This window comes from Boleophthalmus pectinirostris, unplaced genomic scaffold (genome assembly GCF_026225935.1).
Source record: "Boleophthalmus pectinirostris isolate CB_2022bp ecotype Guang Dong unplaced genomic scaffold, ASM2622593v1 HiC_scaffold_22, whole genome shotgun sequence".
In the NCBI taxonomy this organism is placed as follows: Eukaryota; Metazoa; Chordata; class Actinopteri; order Gobiiformes; family Gobiidae; genus Boleophthalmus; species Boleophthalmus pectinirostris.
The window spans coordinates 14,694,984-14,712,900 of NW_026571190.1; the positions used below are offsets into that span (position 1 = coordinate 14,694,984).

General features: G+C 38.2%; 1 protein-coding gene across 1 annotated transcript in view; it reads left to right on the forward strand.

Annotated features, from left to right (window-relative positions):
• LOC110159892 (VPS10 domain-containing receptor SorCS1) overlaps nt 1-17,917 on the forward strand; it is a 473,381-nt gene that overhangs the window by 301,370 nt on the left and 154,094 nt on the right. The window contains exon 5 of the mRNA XM_055158440.1: nt 7,162-7,229. Within this exon, the coding sequence (XP_055014415.1) occupies nt 7,162-7,229 (68 nt within the window). The remainder of the gene's footprint in view (nt 1-7,161; nt 7,230-17,917) is intronic.

The following is a 17,917-nucleotide window of genomic DNA, read 5'->3' on the forward strand; positions in this document are numbered from 1 at the left end:
CCTAATCAAACATGTATCTAGTGTCAATACCAGTTTAGGGATGTAATAATAACTGAAATATTGTGATATCGTATCATGAAAGTTCTCACAATAATATCGTGGACCATCACAATATATCTTTCAAGTCTCTGTACTTAAATTAACAGTTATGGTGCCGCAGTACCTAAAAAAAAAAAAAAAAAAAAAAAGACAGAGGGAACTACATAGACCATGATCCTTTGCTCCATTTCAGTGTAGACTACAAGAATAAATAACAGTTCTAAGCACTTTTAAGTCTTAGTTCTTTGGGTTAAGTCTTTTTAAGAGGAAAATGTGGCATATTAGACTAAATAAATATTATACCATGAGATGTATATCGTGAAAATATCATACCGAGAGATTTGGATATTGTTACATCCCTAATCATGAGCCTCCCCACCGTATTGTGAGCTTTCCCACAATATCGCAATAAATATCGTACGGTGAGGTTCATTCTGTGACGATATCGTATCGTGAGACTTGGATATCGTTTCACCCCAATCGATTGGTGTCTGATTTTTGATACTTTTTTCAACCCTAAAAAATAGTGCAGTATACAATTAGTGAAAATAGACACAAAATTGAACATTCCTGTGTAGTACTGACGCACACATAACTTGACCGGTGTCCACAGATAATACGAATTGATGTCTCTCATTTTGGCCCATCTCCACATTATTCCTCCCCCGTTGTACCACCTGACCACCACAGCTCCAGGTTACATAGCGCTGCTCGGATTACTGTCATAACCAAAGCTCCCCGGGGGATTCTATTGCTATCAAAATGAAACGCAAGTCAGGAAAGTGAGGCAAAAACCCAACTTTATTAAACCCAAAACTGCACCGCTCCCTGTGTAAATGTTCTGCGTATTATCCAATTCAAATACACCCCTAGCCACAAACTAAATAGATTGTGACTTTTTCTCTGCATTGCTTTTTATGCTCATAGCTGTATATAATGATTCTGTGCCTGGAGTGGTTGGCTGCTCTACTTTTCCCTGATCCATGACACCTTAAGGCTATGCGCAAAAAGTAAGGAATGTTTACAGAGAGGTGCTTAAAAATCAGATTTGATTAAGTTTGAACGTTAAAACAATACCCAGAGTGAGATATGTGAGTGAGATGGTGTTGAAAGCTTGGCATGTGGGTGTGGTAAGTGTGTTAGTTGTTAAATTACATTGTGCAGAGAGGCCATATTTCAAAGCATCATTGTCGACAATTAGGATATATTAAGAAAGTCACAAATAGTCGGCTAACTTTTTGCCAGTGGTGATAAAAGTACAGAGAAGCTGTACAGTAACAGTACAGTTGCTTGGCTAAAAATAAAATAAAAGTACAAAAGTTGCTGCAGCCAAACTGACTCTTGTGAGCTTTAAGTCATGTTAGAATGCCATTAACTCCTCAAAAACATACTTAAAGTTGTGTTATGTTTCATTCAGACACATTTGACTAATCCTTTATTATTAGTCTGACTACATCCCCAAAGCTCAATGCTCTGTTCCACCTCATGATCATGCAGTGGTAGTTTACAAGTTCTCAGCTCCCTTTGACTTTTTGTTCAGTAGAGATGAGTAATTCCAGGTGTGAAATTATCCAGATGATTCTTGTGAATGTGTATTGACTTTAAAAATACACAGGGCAGCCCTTCCTGTATTACCACATGACATCACAAGTTGGAACAGAGTGTTTTACTAGAATGTTTGAGAGAAGAACTCAGCCTAAATATGCAGGATTTGTGTGTTAAACATGTGTGAATAAAGCAAAACACACCTCCCGGCATGTTTTTGATGAGGAAACCAGATCAGGAAATAGTGTAATATGGTAGTATAAGTATGCTTGAAAATACTACTCAAAGTACACTTTTTACACAGTGTATTTTAAATCAGTTATGCAAATGTTTATTAATTAACGTTGAATTAAGACTGAATTAGGGATTAAGATTTCTAAATGATACATATTGTGCTGAATGACTCAAATAGCATTGCAAATTTATTATTTTGATACCTAAATTTGTGCACTAATAAATGGATAATGATTTATGTTTTATAGGTATCTAACTGTTCCCCATCAAAGACTTTCCTATGCTCAATTTCTTGTCACAGCTAAGTGTAGTAGTCCTTTGGCATTTTCTTTTTGTAAAGAGAACTCACAAGAAGAAAAAGGTTGGAGACCCTTGGCATTAGGGGTGTGCAAAAATATTGATATTGATATCATGGGCTGCTGTATTGATATACAGTGATCCCTCTTTTATCGTGGGTGTTACGTTCTAAAAATAACCTGCAATAGGTGAAATCTGCGAAGTAGTCAGCTTTATTATGATAAATGATTTAAGGCTGTAAAAATCCTCACTACACACTTTATACACTTTTCTCAGACAGGACAGTTACAACCTTTTTTGCATTCTTCTTAAAACATATTGCTGCTGTGGTCCTTGTGTTATTTTCCTCCTTCTTTATGTAATGAACCGAAGATTAATTTATTCCGTAATGGAGCCTACAGTTGTGTAACTTCTACCTTCCTTCAGCGTATCCAAAAGTCCAACTTTTTGTGTGATGGTTTGCATCTTCCTCTGTGTTTTGGGTCTGACCGCAGGAGCCTTTGTCACTGTAGAAAGTTTAGAAAAAACACGAGAAAACTTGCAAACATACAGCACTTCAGAATCACACTGCTAGAGATCGAACATTTATGTAAACTTAGCAGCTGAACACATTCTGTATTGTACAGGAGACACAGGAGATTGATTAATAACGGTCTACAGTCCTTTAGCCAATCAGGACGCAGGGGGAGGAACACAATACATGTTCATAAGCTCTAAAAAAAAAAAAAAAAAAAAAAAAAAAAAGAATGCAAAATTGCACTAAAAAAATCAGCAAAACAGCGAGGTCGCAAAAGGTGAACCGCATTATAGTGATGGAAGACTGTATCACCAAGAGTGTTTTTTGGTGTATTTTACTAAATTATTTTGTTACAGTGCTACAGTTTTGTTGCTTGTTTAGTGGAAGGAAACTCATTTATGCAACACATTTGACATTTTCACAGTTTTAAGGAGTAAAATGGGTGTGTTTCATTATGACTTGGCACAAGAAATGGTTTAAGAAAGACTTTAAGTGTCACAGCCATGATTTAGCCATTACTTTTATTGAACTATGTTGAATTGATTTGAAATATATATCGTATCGAATTGAAAGTGCGCTGTATCAAGATATGTATCGTATTGTGGCTTATGTATCAAGGTATGTATCGTATCAGCAACCTCTTAATGATAGCCAGCCCTGCTTGGCATAGGCTATGTAGTAATGTCACGTGCATTTGTAGGTACTGATACTTGGTAACTGGTGAACATTCTCCCAATACACATCAAAATCATCCTGCTGAGGACACAAATGGGTGTTCTCGTGCTATGGGCGTTCCCGTGTGGATGGGGGCTCTGTTCCTCGTCACTGTCAACATCAACATCCGGATTAACAGCTTTCGATAGTTAGGTCTCTAGAAAGAGAAGTTCCAAAATAACATCTAGTCATAGAGTAAACGTTAGCAAACTAAGCCAAATACATAACGTGTGTCCAATTAGATCTCAGTCCACTTGATTTACGTTTAGGAGCTTGCACAGGCAGACTTGGACTAGCATCAAACTAGCTTGGTAACACAACTGTCGAGTAAACATCCTCACTGTCGAGCGGCTCTAGAAGGTTTAGTCTAATACGTCTTTATACAGTCTAGAGAGAGAAAGAGGAGGGGAAAGAGACAAGAATAGTGAGTGCGGGAGGAAGGAGAGCTATGGTTACAACCATAGACGTATGTATTTAGGCTACAACACGATCATTTCTATATATATAGCTGCTGTTTAGTCTTAATTGTATCCTAATTGTATCCGAATCCAATACTAACATTAGCGACGACAAGCATTCAGTAGTAGCTAATCTCATATTGTCTCTTATATTAACAGCTACCCAGAAGAAAGCTACGTGTTATACTGTTTACCACCAAAACTAAGCATCACATCCACCAAGTAAGCAGTAATACTGGCTACATCGTAAAATAATTACTACAAACAGTATAACATGTGGCTTTCTTCTGGCTAGCTGTTAATATACGAAATAACATGAGATTCGCTATTACCAAATGCGTGTTGCTAATGTTAATATCAGATTTGGATACAATTAAGAGGAAACAGCGTCTATCTCAGTGATACAGCCAACATCAGAACACTTCTCAATTAATGTTGTTGAAATAAATAACCAACTTACTGACACATGGTCTTTCATTGGAGACAAAGCTGCTCCAGTGCCATACGAAAAATTCCCGGGCAAATGACATTATACCCTAGCCAGGCTGGTGTCACCTAATACCTCCGTTCAATTTAATTTGTCTCCAGCTACTAGGTCAGGAATCGGAATACACTAGACCAGAGGTGTCAAACTCAAATTCACCGTGCCACAATTAAACACTGGGACGAAGTTGTGGGCCAAACTAAATATTTATTGAAAAATTTCAAGAACAAACTGCAAGTTTTCATTTCTTTCGCAATATGTAGTGTTAGACCTTTTCTTATTAAAATAAATACTTAATAATAGTTTTGCTTAAACACTGAATCCAGAACAACCATAATATAAAATAATAACAACACTTTAATTAAATTGTCTTTATAGCCTATCTGTAGCCAGCAGGTCAGCTCTAATACATATTTGATATGATCTCGTAGGCCAAATATGGCCCCCAGACCTGAGTTTGACATGTCTGTACTAGACGGTTCACACAAAACCCAAAAGTGCGAATTAGGGCACCAGCCAATCAGCGAAGAGCCCTATATATACATATATGTGTGTGTTGGCAACAATTCCCGAGTTCAAGGATTTAAAACCGGAACAAAGAGAATATTTAGGAATTATTGCCCTTCTTCCTACGGGATTTGGGAAAGGCTTAAATATACCAGTTAGCCCCATTAGCTGCACAGTACATACATCATGACCAAATAGCAGCAATTGGTTAAATGAAAATAAGTACCCGCCTACTGTCGAGCAAACAAATTGTAAAGCGAAGTCAAACGGTTTCTATAAAGTCAAACCGGCTGATGAATCAGGCTAGTTATACCCAGTATCCCTTGTGAAATTCTGCTACCAGGAACGCCCAATGAATGCTCTTGTATCATGACTGAAACGCCCAGGCCACAGCTGGAACCTTCTTATACACATAGGCAAACATATAGAAGACCCCCAGCATGATGTCACTGCAAAGTATCAAAAGAAAGAATCAGAGACAACCATGTAGTGGGACAATTGGGGCTACACTCAGTTCCTGCTATGGTTTTAAATGTTGCTAATTACAATTATATGACTACAGTTTTACTCAGTTACATGTATATCTTCTAAAAATACAATTAACCCAATCATGTACGCAATTACAGTAATGTGAGTATTTGTACTTAGTCTCTTTCTACCGCTGTTATTTGCACTGAAACTACCAACAAACTACTGATATACAGTAAAAATGGCATTGATGAACCATTAATACAGGAGACATCGGACTGATTAGTGTATTCAAACAAAGATCTTGTTTTTATTATGGAAAAAAAAAAATAGGATTCACACAGACTCATGAAACTTCAATCTACATACATATCGCATTTCTTTTGTTTTCTGCAGTCGGTGTTTAGGGACTAGTGTGCTTTTTGGTTATTCTCAAGCAACAGAAAGGGTTTTGATCATAAGTTTCATTTCATCTTATCTAGACATATACTACATGTTTGTTTATTTACAGTATTTCTGTAGATTAAAAGATCAAATGGTGAAGTATAGTGGAGGCTGGAGATGATGCAAACTACATTAGCTCCTTGAATGTAACAGTGTGCTGGATGAGGATAAAGCTTTTAACTGAACATCAACAAACAGGCTGTTGGAAATTCTTTACAGATATATATTTATATATATTTTTTAGTTCTTTATGTAACTGTGTAAAGAGAATCCCATATAAACTAGCCTTGTCTGTAGTTTACATTTAATTATAGTTAAGTGTATAGATAAAAAAAAGATAATTAATTTCACCTTTAATGTTCATTGTTTTTAAAGGAGTACTGTGTAACTTTCTTAGGTAGAGGTGCCACCCAATTCTCTGTTTCCATGGAGATGTTATTGCTTTGTTACACATTTTTATCTACATGGTAACAAGTCAACTTACAGCAGGGGTGTCAAACTCAAATTCACAGAGGACCAAAATTAAAAATTGGGACTAAGTCATGGACCAAACTAAATATTTATTTAAACATTTCAACAACATCTGCATGTTTTCTCTTCTTTAATAAACAGTTTTGAATAGTTTTGATTAAACATTGAATCCGGAACAAGTATAACATAAAATAATAACATTTTAATGTCTCTATAGTCTATCTGTAGCCAGTGGGCCAGCTTTAATACATATCTGATATGATCTCGCGGGCCAAATATAATTGTATCGCGGGCCAAATTTGGCCCCCGGGCCTGAGTTTGACATGTCTGACTTACAGTAATAAGAACATGAATAAATGCAAAAAATACACATGCTTAAAGGTGCATTGTGTAACTTTTCTGGTCGAGGGCCTGCCAGTTACTTGTTACCATGGAGATGCTATTGCTTTACCTCCAATATTCCAAAGTATGGTATTAAACTTTTCAATCTCCGTAGAAATTAGAAGGAGACGCCACCAGGCCAATTTACAAGTGAGATCTGTGAAGCGGCACCCTCACTTACAATAATAATGCATGTTTTTAAAGGTATTTCTGAGCAATAAAAACACCCGTAATTTAATAAATGCATCTTATATACTATAAGTTTAATACCATACTGTGAAATATTACAGACACAGCAATAGCATGTCTATGGTAGCAGATCCCAAACCTGAAAAGTTACACAGTGCACATTTAAACAGGCTAGTTAAACATAGAAAATCAATCTTGTACCACTGCCAGGAAATAACACAACAAAGATTTGGGAACATCCACACTAACTGACACAAATTCGCTCATTGAAACAGCGCAGTTTGTTGCTTCTCTTTGAATTCTGTCCCTTTTGCTGCTGTCCATGTCAGTGGTGTACAGAATCAAAACACTGAACTCTTTTGAGCTGTATTCAAACACTGGGTATTGACTGAAATGTTTATCTGGTTTCGCAGGTGATTCTGATGCTGACCAAATTATTCGACTTCAACCTCAACAGCGTGACCGAGAGCTCACTGTGGAGGTAAGCTTGTCACGCCGCACGATTCGCATTTTCTACACAATGCATTAGTCCAAAGATTGTCTATTCTGTAGCCACTGCCGCTTCAACTGCTCGCAGCCAGTACTGTGAAAGAAGTCCCATTGGATGTTGCACTGTGAATTAATAAAACATACCCAGCTTGAAAAGAAGAGATTTTTCATACGAGGAGTCTGAATTGGCCGCTCTCTACTCGATTGGTTTAAATGTCTGTGGGCAGTGGCGATGGTTCACTTTAAAGTCTCTCATCAGGGCCTGTAAAGCTATAGAGATATCCAGCAAATTACCTTGACCAGAATGAATGGGGTCGCCTCCTTTCCAATGTGAGTTTGTGAAATGGCTCCAAGCAGCTTTCCGGGGATTTAATGTCTCCGAATGTTTTAATGCTAAAGAACATTTGCATATTTAATTGTAATGGAAATAAAATAGTGTAAGTATCGTAAGTATTAACACTGGTTTGAAAAGAGATTAGGAAAAGCTGGCAAAGAACTATTCAGAGTTGTAAATTGAACTGAAATGAACTCAATAGCTTGGTCACACAAAGTCAAACAGATGTTGGGTTAATATGCTTTTTGGGTATGTTGCTTTGACTTCATTAATTTCCTGGAGACTGATCCTAACCTAAGCTACAGTTACTAACTGCCTAACTGAAAAAGAAACCTTAAAGGCACACTATGTAACTTTTTGGTTGAAGGTCCGTCACTTATGTTTCCAGACATGTCACTGCTCTGCCTGGAATGTTCCACAGTATGACATTAAACAGCTCTACCTTACATTTATTCAATTACAGGTGGTTGTATAGCTTAAAAATACCTAGAAAAACAGGCATTCTGATTTTGAGTGAGCTTGCCTCTCCACAGATCTGATCTGTAACTTGGTCTGGTGTAGTCTGTATGAAGATAAAAAGGTTTAATGCCATACTGTGAAGCATTCCAGACAAAGTAGTTACATCTCCATGGAGAAAAGCATTTGACGGACCCTTCATCAGCAAAGTTACACAATGCACGTTTAACCTATTTTAATCTGACATTTGAACTATGTTGTTGATTTGATAAGAAAGCATTTGGGGACTTGATTTTTGTTCCCATAGGAAAGCAGGTCCCCATAATGTGAGTGTGTATACAAATTTAGTCCCCACACTTAAAAATTGGGACTTGGGACCCATTTAAATGAGAACACTTGCTGGTAAAAACAACAAAGTATTTTATCAGGAAGTGTCTTTCATTTAGATGGTGACAGCTTTTTTGGGGCTTATAAATGAAAACGTCTGAAACCACCCTCCAGAGTGAAAACGTTGAATACGCTCCGCTGTAGCGTTTCCGTCTACACTACCCAAGACTAGAGGTGTGCAAAAATATTGAAATATTGATATATCGTGTCATTTAATTTGGTGATACAGTATCGATATTGTGGGCTGCTGTATTGATATATCAAGAGCATTTGTAGATATATTTTGCTAAATAATTTTGTGTAAGAGCTACAATTGTGTTGATATTTTCACAGTTTTGTGTAAAATGTGTGTTTTCATATTAACTTTTCACAAACTTAGTAGACTTAGTAAACTTTTAGTGTCACAACCATGATTTAGTCTTTGTTCTTCACAGAACTATATCGAAACAATTTTGAAATCTATCATATCGAATCGTACTGAATCGAAAGTGTTTCGAAAACATATCATATCGTGGCCACAAAACTCTGGTTAGATCTGCTCACGTCACGTACGCATTTACGCCACATACATAGAGTACAGAGAAACAAACATGTCGGATGGCATGTATACCCAATCAAATTCCACACACTTTTGCGTCACCGTATGCACGCAGATTTCCTCCCAAAAACGTGGAATAAAAAGTGCATACGCGATGCCACTTTTGCACCTTCTGTTTAGACCCTCATCATATAAACGAACCAGGACCAGACCAGGCCAAGTGTGAGCACACCATTTAGTCGGATTTTGTACATTACTTCAAAACAGTCTTTACAAACTGAGGTGCTTTATAAAGAAGTACGTAAACCAAACTATGGCACAGTATTTTGCAGTGGTTTAATATTATACATACTTTTTTTTACAAAATGGCAGTAAAATTATTAATTTGCTGTTATATAAATGTGACATTATGGAAGACAAAATGAAAGTCTGATAAACTGTCTAAATCAACTGTTATTAAAAATACAGAAGATAAATATTCACACATTTCAAAGCTGTATTCAGTTTGAGCTGTTAAAGAAGACCTATTGTGCTTGTTTCTGCTATATAGCTAATCTATGACACCCGTGGATCATTATGTTTGAATTTAGACATTTTAAATCACAGGGAATTTATTTTCATTTGTACCAAAATGACTACGCCACTCTGCCGAATCCCGTGCATGTCACAGATTAAGAAAATAAAACTGGAGAACAAAGCTAGTGCAGAAAAGTGGGTGTATGCCAGTGATGGTGAAAATGGGGATTGATCAGCAATATGGTGTCTTGAAAATAAGTGATTAAAGATTGCTTAAAAGTGCACAAATCACTCCAGATACAGCTTTGACAGGGTAAATGAGAAGGGGAAACAACTGTCACATGGTTAAAAGCTCTCAAAAGTCTTCATTATGGGTCTGCTTCAGAGTAAACTGATTTGAGTTGGGTTGTTATTTTTTGCCAATCTGTCAAAAACCCAAATTGAGACAGAACTATTATATATTGAAAACTATTCGGAAATTGTATCCCACTTGTGATCATTTATTGACTGTCCCTTGTAAAATTTTAATTGTAGATAAGAGCCTGAAATGTGAAACTTTATCAAAAATACCAAGATTAGGGCGGGAAAAGGAAATAAAATAGCCCAAGCTGATTCCTGCTGATGTAACCCTGCAACTTTCCCCGTCATTTTGGTTTGGATGTTTCACTCGATATTAGGTTTCCTCTTGGCTCATAGGGCTTGTGTAATACCATCAATGTTGAAACTCGTATCAATATTTCAGGGCGCTTTATAATGAATCTCCTCCCTGCTTATTGCCCAGGCCTGGCCCTCACTGTAGACAGCTGATAGATCTGTGGAGAGGAGGGCTGCGCCTCGATGCATTTGTCAGATGTGAAGGACACAAGGGACATAGGCACTGAAGAAACCAAGACTTCACTGTACAAACAATACAGATGCTGGCTATGTTTACACCAAAAATCGGATCATTATCTGATTTCATTTATCAGATGAGAGTTGTTAAATCTGATGTCTGTAATCTCATTCACGTAGGGTTTGACAAGGGCAATTTAGCAAAAATTGGCAAACTAATGTGACAAAAATGAAATTCTTAAAGCCTATATTTTCTGATCTATGTTAGAATGCTGTTTCCTCATCAAATGCATATCTCCACCATGACCTCCACCCAGAGTTCTGCACGGGTCCATTTTTTGAGACCCACACTCGCGCGCACCCGTGCAGTACAGCACCACACCCGCCCGGATAAATCACACACATATTAAAAGCATTCTAACTAAAGCATCTATCAGAATACGAATTGAAAAGTTACAACTTCAGGAATTACAATCACAAATTAAATGAAACGGTTATGCTTTCTTCAGTACGAATACGAACAGACGTGACTCAACTGTCATCACTTCACAGGCATTATTTACTGACCAGAAGAAACACTGATCATTGATGTCGGACTTTTGTGCCGCACACGCCACGGAATAAACCAGGACTAATCCAGGACTGATTCCAGGACTGAACTAGGACAAAAACAGTATTAAACCAGGACTAAACCTAAACTAAACCAGAACTCACTGTCGGGATGGGCTCGGAGGTGCACCCCTGTAGACCATTGAGTGACCGCAGGTGAAAGGACCGCGCGGAACTCCACGGAGGTAAGCGCAGCCGTCACCCGATTGCGCTTTGTAGGCACCCTCCTCCGCGAGCTTGAGGTTCTCTCTCTTAAGTCCAAGATTAGTCTTGGTTTAGTCTTGGTTTAATCTTGGTTTAGTCCTGGTTTAGTCTTGACCCGCCCGTGTGTAATCATTACCCACCGCATACCCGCCCATAAAATTCCAGAACATTAAAACCCTCCCGTTTCTGCAACTATTTGCCCATACCTGTCAGGAACCCGCGGGTACACCCGGTGCAGGACTCTACCTACACCTTGTAAGGTCATGTAGTACAGAAAGTGCTCCACTGTGTTTTTAAATTCCATAAACCTTCACTAGAATCATGTGGATAATCTCAGCCTTAGAATTGCCAGTCTCTAGTGAACAAAAGGTAAAAGACGCTGGGAGGAGAGATGGTTTAGTTCCTGGTGTAGTTCTTTTTTGGCTGTGAGTTGGTTGAGATTCTTAGTTTAGTTTGTTTTAGTTAATTTATTCATATTACATAGTTTGATAATGACATGATAATAAACAAGAGAAGGGTGGTCAAAAATGTCAAAACTAGATACTCTTTTCAACAAGTATCGAAACCAAAAATAGCTGAAACCTGAATAGCTTTAGAATAATTTTGAGCTGTATCAGAACACGTATAAGAGCACATAGACGCGTATATGCCCATGGACCACTACTGAGCTAATGGAACTATTATTTAATGTTGAAAATTACATTCTTCACACAGAGTCGCTATCACTTGCTCTTTCTTATCATATTTTCAGAAATGAGGAATCACTATAGTTCACGGTGTACCCCCATTAGTCAGTATAGTGTCTAGATTAGGCTGTCCTCCTTTGTGATTACAGACAGAAGTTCAGATGAATAAATTAATGTAAGTTCATATGTTCACAAAATTCAACTTACATTCTGTGGCATCTGGCTGTGGAAGGTTTCAGTTCCTTCCAATGTCACATAAGACATAGTGTTGCCAGTAAACAAACCCCAAGGGAGCAGGAAATTATTTCATTTTCAAATTGAATTATATGCCCCCCCTCTAAAAATGTGTTTTCAAATATAACCTTGTACACAGCCCAGACCACCACATACCCAGGCTACAGTGAAGTCCAAATGTATTCTTGGTGCGTACGAGCGATTTGCTTCCTCTATAGACAGACCAGGGCAGGGAGAGCTATATCTTTGTGGGCTAAAAGTCTGCCTCAGGCTACTCCAAGTTTAAGCTGCTATACTGTATCTTCAAAAGCCAGTCCACTCAATTTAACCCCAATGGAAGATGGATCTTCCAACCTAACATTTAGCATCACGTAGCATGACTTTACCATGGCAGTGAATGATCGAAGAGGCCACTGGGGCAATGTAGTCTATAAAGTGTGCATTTTAAGGTGTGACTGGGGGAATATATTTATTTAAAGTAAAGTTTTGGAAAAGTATATGCCCCCTGTATGAAACTAAAAGTGTTCTGTGAAAGAAAGCCTTTTCCATAGGGGCTGCCCTGAGGCTGTGGCTCTGGCCCCTCCACAGTAAACACAGTGGGCTTGTCTTCACTCAGTGTTAGCACTGAAAGGGCTTATTCTCTCTGCTCAGAGCATTAGTGAGAAATAAGCATTCATGTGTCTAAAATTAAACTGAATTAACAGAGCTTACATTACATAAGGCTCATAGATCTGCATCATATAAGAAAAACAGAACTTCTAATAATGGATAGCTCATTAGGTTCTGACGGCCTTTTGAAATGATAATACATGGCTTAAAGCACACAGTATAAATCAAACCACCTACTTAACTTGGTCTAGTTCAAGATCTGAAGATGGGTTCTCTGCTACTCCACTCTGACACTATCCACCAATATTGGTTATGGTTTATTTTGCACAGCTCAAGAGTTCAATGGTCATAATGATTTACCAGGGAACCTGGACTTTTCACTGAATAAGAAGTAATCAAAAGAAAAACAAAAGAAAAACAAAACACAACACTATTGTTTCTAATATTGTCCTGTCTTGATGGTTGTGATATAATGCAATGTTTTGTTATGTAATGTGTGTGCCAGATCTTACAAGGCATGACCGCCTCTCCCCCTGAAGCACTAGATAAAGGTGTCTCACACAGTCTCTTGGCCTAACCTCACTCCTCAGGGGGCAGTTTGAGACCAGACACATCAGCTCATCCTGTCCCCGAAATGCACCAGCATGAGGTAACCGCCTGAAACTTCAAAAATCCATACGCCTTCAAATTATGTCAACAAGCACAACTGTGTCGAGTGGATAGACAAAACAAATGGGAAAATGCACTTTTATTCAGGCAGAACAAGCCACTTTGTATTCATGTGTTTCAATGTTTTGTTTATTGGTGACATTTGAGGATTTTTGACTATTGAAAACATTTTTATTTTGAATTGTTAATGTATTCATAAGGAACAAACTATTAAGATTGATTTGGGCTTAGTAACTATTTAAAATCCTAACCCATTATTTAAATAGTTAAGTCTGAATAATTTGTATTTGTTCTTTATGCTTAAAAGGTGCACTGTGTAACTTTTCTGGTGTCTGGTCTGCCACCTGCTTGTCTCTATGGAGATGTTGCTGTTTTGCCTTGATCATTTCACAGTATGGTAATACATACATTTGGTTATCACAATGGAGACAGGTTAATGGTCAGATCAATGGAGAAGCCTGTACGTGGTAAGAATTCATGTTTTTCAAGGTATTTTTGAGCTATTCCACACCAGTAATTAAATACATGCAAGTCAGATATGTTTAATGCCCTACCTTGGAATATTCCAGGCAAAGAGATAACATATCCATAGAGGCAAGCGGACTCTCCTCTTTAGGAGTAGTGCACCTTTAAGTCGTCCATCACACCTAATTAAAGCCACTGTAAGTAACTGTAATATTCCAGAGAATGGCATAAAACATTTCTATCTACAGGGAGAATGTTCTTAGGTATAGTTTTAACATTTTAATCATGCAGGAAAAGTAACGTACTGTACCTTTAAAGTGTAGCTATTGTAAACTGTAACCAAACTGTTAATTGCTATGAGACTGGTCATTTTTCTGAAAACCAGTTGTTCACTCAGGAGTACAAAGTGATTTAGCAATGTGTGGATTTGAAATGTAACTAAAATAGAGCCAGTAATCAAAGCTTTGTCAAGCAGCAAACAGACCTTTGTTCCCCAGGTTTTAAAAGCATCATCGACATTACAATCTGAATAACAGTGTTTGTCTCACTCTGACCACCGAGTACCACTGGACAAACAGCAGAACACTGTCCTCTTAAAAGCACATTATGCGATTAGTCAGTGTGTTGCACTTTAAATGCATTGTAATGTGCTGTGTGCGTTTGGTTTTGGCTGTCGATAAGAGTCTGAAGCCAAAGCACATCACTGGAGCTGGAACACACAACTGAACTGCCCTGGGCGATTGGACTCCGCCTGAGTATGTCTTTTTTACTTCTTAAAGAGAGCAAAATAATGGTATAACATTGTTCCATCATCAAAAATATTCCTGAAGAGGTTTTAGATTTCATTCATTTGTGTTTGAATAATATAGCGATCACTCCCAAGCCCTGTTCAAACACTCCTTACGGTTAGCCCACAAGCCTATGACATCCATGCTCCCACACAGCAATTCTCCACAAATATACAAAAACATAACACAAAACTGTACAGAGCAACTTGACAAACCTGATGCGATGTGCAGTAGTAGTAGCTCTGAAAGAGGAACAGGGAGCAAAGGGAGGTGAGACGCAGATTGTCAGTCCAAAATGGCGTCATGTACAGTTGCCGTGACATTTGGTGCTATTTGTTTTATTTGTTTTAGTGTGTAAATCATGTGTCAGTGTGCTCTTACACCCGTGAAGAGCTCTTAAACATGAGAGAAACTACTCCTACTGACAGACTACCAGTGTTTTAGTGCCTGCAGCAGGTTGGACTCATGATATTCTATAACACCTGTCACTTATAACACCTGCCACTGTCACTTTAAACTACTTACTGCACTGATACTGTATATTCTCTATTTGTGCATCAGTCTGTTTTCCACCTTATTTTAATGCCTGCCCTTATTTTTATATTTACATTTACTGTTTAATGTTGCACCATGATGCTGAAGCAAGTTCCTAGTTTGTGAATTTTGTTAATTGATAAAGTGAAACTTACAAAACATGTCAATACGTAGTTTTTGGCAAATATAGCATTTTCAAAACAATATACATCACCCTGCTTGACCTACAGAGACAAGGCTGCCAATCTGCAGGAAATGGCTTCTCTGACCACCACTAATCACTCCCTATATTCACACAGGCAAGGTTGGAGGAAAATCTTGCCCAAGGACACAACACCAATCTACACTGAATTGAGCAGTCAACCTTAGAATAACAAGAAAACAATTTCACCTCACTTCAAATGCTTTGCTCAAGGATAGATGGACAGATCTCACTACTGAGATACACCTGATTAGTTAGAGTTAGAGTTTATTATGCTTTTTTCAGGCAATGGTTATTGAATTATAACATAAATAGATCAACATTTTGTTCATTATAAACAGCAATATTGCTCTAAAGCAGAGGTCTTCAACAGGGGGGTCGTGGATGTACTGCAGGGGGGTCGTGAAATCTTTGGTTGATTAGACTTTGTAATATATATTTAATGTATTTTTGAAGGATGAGGATGAACAGGACACATATTCCCGTGCATCAGGAAGAGGTGAGGCAGCTTCATTCCCAGGCTTCACACACCGCAGCCAGCCTCCTCTCTGTCCACGGAGCAACCGGGACAGAAGGGAGAGCGAACAGGAAAGGAGGGGGGAGTCGTGTCTTTCCTCTCGCTCCTCAGATCAGAATGACAAGAAAAGTTCAGTGTCCTATATCAAACTCTTGTCCGTGCGCGCTGTGACTCCTCTCCTCTTTAGTCACATCTTTTTAAAAGTCACACTTTGAGCCCAGTTTTCGTGACATCGTTGCTCCACTGATCTGGCCTTCTCAGAGTCACCACGAGAAAGTGAAGCTTAAACTTCAGGCCTGAAATAGCTTTGGTCAGACTCAGGGTTATTTCTGTCATGGAACGAGTTAAGGCTTAAACTGGAGATGGAGCTCAGGATTTCAGGATAAGCCTGGACTTGTTAAGCGACTTCGATGAAATACCCTCCTAGTAGTGAATGTACAACAACAGAATAGCTATGTTTATACTAGTGCTGTCATACGATAAAAAAAATTGAGAGATTAATTAATTATGATCTGTAATTAATTAATCTAATTAATCTCTTTTTAATCTCACCTAAAAATTGCTGAGAAAAGCCTTCAATTTGAGGTATTTTCATTTAAATTCATTATTACATTATTGTGGCAGATCAAAACACTGATATAGAACAAAAAAAAGTGACTTTACAAAGTCATTTATTGTTTAACAAATCTCTCCAAATTGGCTGTTGAGCCCAAGTCTCCATGAATAAGAAACTGTTTGCTGTAAAGTAGCAAAGATGAGGAAATCTGAACATAATAACTTTGGTCTACTTAAAGACAATAAAAAGTCCAGTCTTTCCTGAACCATATTAAAAATATTATTGATAGAGAAATGCTTTATATATGAGATCACTGGTTTTAGTCCTGGTTTAGACTTGCTTTAGTCCTAGTTTAGTCCTGGAATGAGTTAGTCTTGGTTTTAGTCCTGGTGTTAGTTCTGGTTTAGACCTGGTTTGGACCTGGTTTAGACCTGGTTTTAGTTCTGGTTTTAGTTCTGGTTTAGTCCTGGTTTAGTTCTGGTTTAGACCTGGTTTAGTCCTGGTTTAGACCTGGTTTTAGTTCTGGTTTTAGTCCTGGTTTTAGTTCTGGTTTAGTCCTGGTTTAGTCCTGGACTGGGTTAGTCCCGGTTTTAGTCTTGGTGTTAGTTCTGGTTTAGAGGCGCACAGGAGGAAGCGCGGTTTGCGCAGCGTAGCGAGAAAACGTACGCGGCTCACGGGAGGACAGCGATGTCCGCGCAGTAACTACGGAAAGAAACGTGGTCCGCGCATTCTCAGGTTAATGACGATGATGAAGGTGTGTGTTTGTGTTTGTTTGTGTGTGTTTGTGTGTGTTTGTGTGCGTGTCCCCTCATGTGGCAGGTCACTATAGGACAGTAGTGCAGACATCATGAGTCTATGCAGGTTGTTTTCACCAGTGACATTTAAGTTGTAGGCGATTTTATATTTGTTATTTTCTTTTATATTTCACGCCGGGAGAATAATTTCCAAGACACAAATGTGTTTTTACCTGTGCACTGCTGCCTCTGTTCTACTGGCTCTTCGACCTCGTCCACTGTGTGACTGACGCCGCCAACGTTAACATGACGTTTACATCGCTCTTACTGCGCTGTAATTAATTAATCGCAATTAATGCGATAATGTGACACCCCTAGTTTATACACAACACTAGGCCCACTTTAATATACAATTGTGTGCCATCTATATAGTAGTGGGTCCCTGCTCCAGCTCTCTATCAGTTTGAGGGTCGCTGGCCTGAAAAAACATTGGCCTGAAAAAAAAAGACCTGTGCTCTAAAGGCTTACAATTAGAAAGAGGACCTTTAACGGTGTGGCATTTTAACCCTACATGAATGCTCTGGAGTCTAAATATTTTAATTTGCAAATAAGTACAGGTCTGTGGGAATAGGTGGTAGGTGAAATCAAGAATTCTTTCAGTCGTCGAATGTAAAACAATACAGGACAACTCCAACATACATGAATGAATCAAAATGTAACTTTGAGTATGCGAATGATGAGCAAACACTGCTAAAACATGGTTAAAGCTTTATTACAGTGGATTTTCCATAATATGTCCCCTTTACCAGCG